Genomic DNA, 6000 nt, shown 5'->3' on the forward strand with positions numbered 1-6000 from the left:
GATGAGGTCTATAATCTGAGGGTTAAGGGGGGGGGGGGGGGGCGGCTGTGTGTGAACAAGCGCACACACGTCTGAAGCAAGGAGACTGAGGCCGTAGTCATCAGAGGGATGTTTGCTTGAAAACAACCAAGAAGGGGGGGCGGGGGGGGGGGGGGGGGCAGTTTGAGCATGGCTGTCGAACACTTCTCTCTCCTGTCAGGCGTTGATCCCCCAGCGGACTGCCAGGAACCTTCTTTCTGCATGTGACACACACATTAAGACACATGAGGTTTCACCTTCTTTCATCATGGCCTATTCTATTTCCATAGGTTTCTCTTTGACCCGTATGATTCACAGATGGATTTGGGATTCGGTGGACAGGAAAATGCTTTCGGAGAAAAGAGTTGATATTCGATACAGATCAAACTGTGCAGACATGTTGAGGTTGTTCGCTTAGTTCATTCATTCCAACTGTTTCCAAACTAAATAGTGATCCACATTTAGCTGAAGAATCTATTTTTTGACCAGCATGTCTGCCTATGATCAATGCTTTTCTGCTCTAGATGCAGAATTTTTACATCATCCTTCATGAAGGACAATCAGCAAGGACCAGTGGTGGACTGTTACCTAGTACATTTACTGAAGTAAAAATGTAAAGTATTCTAGATAGTACTATATTGTTTTGGTGATTGGACTATTGGTTCTAATCTAGGTATTATATGAGGGGAAAACACTACAATATATATATATGAGCCGTTAATGTCGGCATTAACGTACATAATTGCTTCACTATCAATGGTGAGACTGTCCAACAGGCTCCCCAGCAACCACCAATGTGTCTCTAACAAAATGCTGTTTTCTTGGTCAACCTACAATAGTACAGGAAACACGTGACCGCTCAACATTTGCCGGTGTCATTCTGTTGCATCTTTATTGTTTCATAACATAATATTTGCGTGTTTTAAAACAGAATACATATCATTTTACACCACTATTGGCGAGGGCAAAAAATTACTATATCTATATCTTTGTAGATAAAAACATGACTTAAGTGGAATTTATATTGCTTGCCTATTGGGCCCTTTTGAAATATCATTTGGACACGTCACCCTGGTCACTTCCTGTTATGTAATGATCTTTTAAATTTGCAATGGTTGCTCTGCCTCTTCAGCGAGCTGTGGATTAAAAGGGTTCACTGGTGGGTCACAAACAGAGTTGTGGCATCCCTTGTGATCCACTGCATCTGCCCATAAGTTCTTCACTCCTAAGTGTCCCACATGAGCTTTGCTGGGATTGTTGTGAAGCATTTGTCTTGGATCTAAATCCCTGTGCATGAGGGCAGGCAGGACGCACCGTTGAAGCGTTTCAGGACGCAGGACGCACCGTTGAAATGTTTCTCATTTGTGTGTGTGCGTGTGTTTTTGTTATATTTGACAACAACCTTATTTTATGTATTTTCATTATTTTCCTAATCCAGCATAAAATAACGTCAATTTTAATGAAAATGGGTGTGAGGGAAAAGGCTGTGTATCTATCTCAAGATCAAAGGCTGACAACTTGCTGCATGTTAATGCTTCTATACATTTCTGTATCTATTTGGCATCTCCTATAGTTTGAATATGATTAGATTAAAATTTCAAACAAACTTCTACAGGGTTTTTTGCATTAGTATTATGATTCAAATCATTTAAAGGCGGTTGAAATAAAATTGATAGACCACTGCGTCCCTCATTTTGAGGGCTTTTCTCATCAGGCTGGAATGAGAGACTCCATTATGTTATACTTCTGAATGGACCAGCTGCTCAAGAGTGTAGGAATGCCCCAGTGATTGATAGCACGCATGCTGAATCCACCCCCCCCCCCTCTCTCTCCTGATATGATCAGTATATGCTGCGGCCATGAGGGAGTCTGGCACACTTTGCTGTATCATGTTGCTGCCTCAGAGCTGTTAATGTACAGTGTGAGCACTGATAACACGAGCACACACCTACAAAGGTTGCAGAGATAGGGGGCTCATTTCATAAGGAACTTGATGTGCGATCCTGGCTGAACCGACTCAGACCTTATTTCACCGATTTAAACAGACTGGGGGATATTTTCACATTCAAGCTGATCTGAGGTCTTCATGTACTGTACAGAAAATGATGTTTTGCAAGTTATTTCACCAAAGTAGTTCAGCAGCAGGATTATTTTGATCTGACAATATCTTAAGTCTTTTTTCTTTTTCTACATGTGTATTAATAATATACAGTATAACATATAAAGATTGGTGTTGAAGCATTGCTTGGTTAGCTTTAAGGCAGGAGCTGTACAATAAACAGGAACCAACTGTGGCCTTAAAGACGTCAGAGACCGCTATTGTGGTACAGGAAATAGTCTGACTAACACTTGAGTGTGAAATAACAAAAATAAATTGTGATGGTGTAATTCCACCATATAATCATGGCCTTTTTTTAATTTCCATTTTGTATAGTACAACCATTGTTCAGAATTCTTATAATTGTGTATCTGCGTATTCAGCTTCTATTGTTTTTTCTCCATTGTCGCCAGTCAGAGCAGAATTTATCATCTGTTGACCCCAATTTGAGGATAATTAGGTTATTTTTATCATTATCTTCATGGGATTGGGTATTATTAGTGTACAATTATAACTGTAATCCAAATACTTGTAGTTGTATTGCAGATGTTTTTTCAGTAACAGCCAAAGGAATGAACTACATTGATGTATTTCTTTGTGCCAATTCGAGGTGATATTTGCAATTGTAATTTATGTAAATATACTCCAAGTGAAATAAATCAATTGAATGCATTCCTTTGGTAAATGCAAGTCTCTGCAGATATTTGAAGTCAGGAGGTGAAATATCAACATAGGCAGAGAGACAACTAGTATTTATTTGAGACAAAATAACTTACTGAGAAATCTGAAGATAGACACCAATTACTCGGCGGTATGATCAGGGTTTGGACTGCCTCTGCTTGCTTTCTCACTCTCACAGATACACACACCTTGTTTGTATTTTCTCTACATGCTCCATAGTAGGAGGGTTTTCAAACGTTTTTTAAATGTATTAGGAGGCAGGGGTTAGGGTCGGAACTCGGGAGAGGGTCAGTGCCGTGCTAAGTGCCGTGCTAAGTGACGTAGACGACAGCAAGATGCTCCAGCACTGTGCTGCACCCCTTTCAAGCAGCGTGTGCCAAAGTTGGTGCCTCGTTAAAATGTGCGGCAAAACTATAAATGTGGCTGATGTGGATCAGGAAGCAGCAGCGAGTATGTGCAGGGCACCAGGGTTATGCGGCTCGGCCCCTTTACGCTGCCACATTCAGAGTTCAGAGCAGCGAACAGCAGTGCAACGGCGTCAATAGCGCGCTTCTCATAAATGTGCTAAAACACCGGAAACGAGGATGCTTTCCCCTTCAAAATAACTGTTCGAAAAAAACACTTGAAAACATGTGTTTTTCAGGCAATGACACACATATTTTTTCCAGGTAAAATATCATGTGTGCAAACAGGCAAATGTCTTAAAGCAATTCATTTAGATTTTATTTAGATTAAACATTTGATTTACATTCTTTTTAGATTTGATTCCTATAAATGATTGTCTAACCTACTTAAAGTTACGACACATTGCGGTGTTTCCTGCTGGCCACCATAGACGCGATCATCGTGCAACGCTTTGGCTTTTACTTTGAAAACTAAAGCAGAAGTCTTGGCAGATGTTGCGGCTGGTTTGACACTGACGCGCTTCCCCCCCCCCCCCCGTGGGTAGGAGTTGTGTGTGCGTGTGTGTGCGCGCGCGCGCGTGCGTGTGTGTTTTTACACCGGTCCCTCTCTGTGTCTATGCGTCGTCGTCTCCGCTCCACCAGTCTGCAGCTGCACATCCACCGCGGAGCCACCGAGCCGAGGAGGCGGGCCGACTGTAGCTACACCTCGGCCAGCGGTGCTGGGTCATAGCGCTGGTGGAGGGAGGAGAGGGGGTGGGGGGCGGGAGGGGGGGGGGGCAGCACACTGCTCTTTTTGCCCTTCCAAAACCGTGCACAGCCTGAAGCATTGAGGACACCATCTGACCAACGTGTACTGGAATAGTTTTCTTTTTCTTTTTTGTTGTTGTTGCCGAGACGCTCCAAGTTGCAGCTGCAGAGGCGCGCTTTCCTTCCGTGGCTCCTCTCTCCTCCTGCGCTCGCAATCCGACATGGAAGATGGTCCGTCTTCAACAAGCTGTTTCAGACGGTTAACGGACTGCTTCCTGGGTGCAAGTACGTATTTTCTTCCCGCAAACACTTTGAAAGAGTCACACAAAAACCCGAGTGAGATTTATGGGAGATGTAACCGGGGCCAAAACGAGGTGGTCGTTATTTGTCCATGCGTCTGCTCAACTTTGTGAGTGACAGATTGATATATTTGGATGGGTGGGGACTTCCTTTGAGGGGGACCAGGCAGGGCTGCGATACCGAGAATGTGGCGTGTGTCTCTCCAGTCGTTTTTTTAAATGAAATAAATATTGGGCATATGAATCCCATCTCGGATGTGAGCCGGTCGTGGGGGGGGGGGGGGGGGGGGGGGGGGGCAGACGGCGGTGCTGCAATAAGACATCCGTCTGCAGCGCAGCGAGGACACACACAAGACATAGGACTTCGGAGGATTCCGACTGTTACAGACGTTACTTTGTTTATTACAACTATATTAACAGACATTTGTCCTATTTATTAGAGTACTGCGCGTTGTATATTGCGACAACATTCAACATGTACTGGGTCTTATTCTACAGCTGTGTCATACTCAATTTCATTATTGCTTTCACGTCAGCTGTTTTGCTTATTTGCTTATTTATGAAAGCAGTTATTCTCAAAGGCTGCTACACTCGCCAATTAATAAATCATCGGAATCCACTAAAAAACTGGTGCCACAAAAACATGCAAACGGTTTTGTGAATATTTTTGTAATTTTCCTTTCCCATTCAGTGCTTAATTTAACTTACACCTCTCTATTGTAAATATTTGCCATTTATACATATCAGTCTATGTAGTATTACTGGGGGAACTGCTACTTTGAGAGTTATTGTAATGTTATTGTTCTGTGATTGCAACTTACACTGTCTGTGTGCCACATAAATAACACAGTCCATGGTTCCATTGGTATAAATGGCACCTCGAGTGACCTTTAGTGCCAACACTGTAATAACCAGTTCGCATTTTAGGTCCTGGAACACTGAGTGATGCCGAAATACACACATAGCAGTTAACTGCTGTCATGTAATGTATTATTGAGGTACAGTTTGTAGGTATCTTCATACTCACCAAAAGAGGAGGAGATTTTGAGCCTCCACAAAGCTTCCACAATTTTTGTTAGTGTAAATGTGTCCTCTGTGGTAGTCAACAAAGGTTCTTTTTAACCGTCATTTTCTAACTCTATAATAAAAATTCATTGACAAATACATTGACCAGAGGTAAAGTTAATTATTGACAACCTGGTTCCTCTCTTTTTTTTGCATTATATTCGAGTGTCACAGCTCACATGTATGCTAGAATGTTATTATGTGAAGCTTTCCATTCATTTAGAGTAAAGATTAGTTTGACATCGCATGTTCCCCTCTGATTGGTTCGGGATCAGAAATTCATGAAAAAGAAAATGATATACGTTTTTTTGACTGTCACAGAAACATATATTTAGTTGTATATGATTCTTCAATAGTTTCTGTGAGCAAAAAGCTTAGCTTTATTTTCTTGCAACTTCTGTCCATGTTTATCTATCATTGTTTGTCCTTTCTGAAATGGGACTGGATCATTCACCTTTGAGCAGCACGTTAGTCCTGGGATATCATGAATAGCTGTTGGTAGCCTCACATTGTGGGATAACATATAAAAGCTGTGCATTTTCTTTGTGCATTGTTTGTGGGTAGTTGTGTCGTCGGATTTTGCAGGTCAGTCCAGGTCCAGCCCTAATGTGATCTCTCAGGCATTTTCAAACCCAATTGGTTGTCGCCGAATTTGCTTAACTCCGTGAAGAAGGCTGTATTGTAAGGC

At 42.3% G+C, this 6000-nt stretch overlaps 1 protein-coding gene across 5 annotated transcripts in view; it reads left to right on the forward strand.

Moving 5' to 3' along the window:
* Positions 1–6000, forward strand: part of pde10a (phosphodiesterase 10A) — a 40241-nt gene that overhangs the window by 9923 nt on the left and 24318 nt on the right. For 2 of the 5 annotated variants that reach the window (XM_037464915.2, XM_037464916.2), the window contains exon 1: positions 3979–4233. The exons of the other annotated variants lie outside the window; for them this stretch is intronic. In XM_037464915.2, the coding sequence (XP_037320812.1) occupies positions 4170–4233 (64 nt within the window). In that variant the 5' untranslated portion in view covers positions 3979–4169. Of the gene's footprint in view, positions 1–3978; positions 4234–6000 lie in introns of those variants that run through there. 5 annotated transcript variants of the gene reach the window in all.

This window comes from Pungitius pungitius, chromosome 13 (genome assembly GCF_949316345.1).
Source record: "Pungitius pungitius chromosome 13, fPunPun2.1, whole genome shotgun sequence".
Taxonomy (NCBI): domain Eukaryota; kingdom Metazoa; phylum Chordata; class Actinopteri; order Perciformes; family Gasterosteidae; genus Pungitius; species Pungitius pungitius.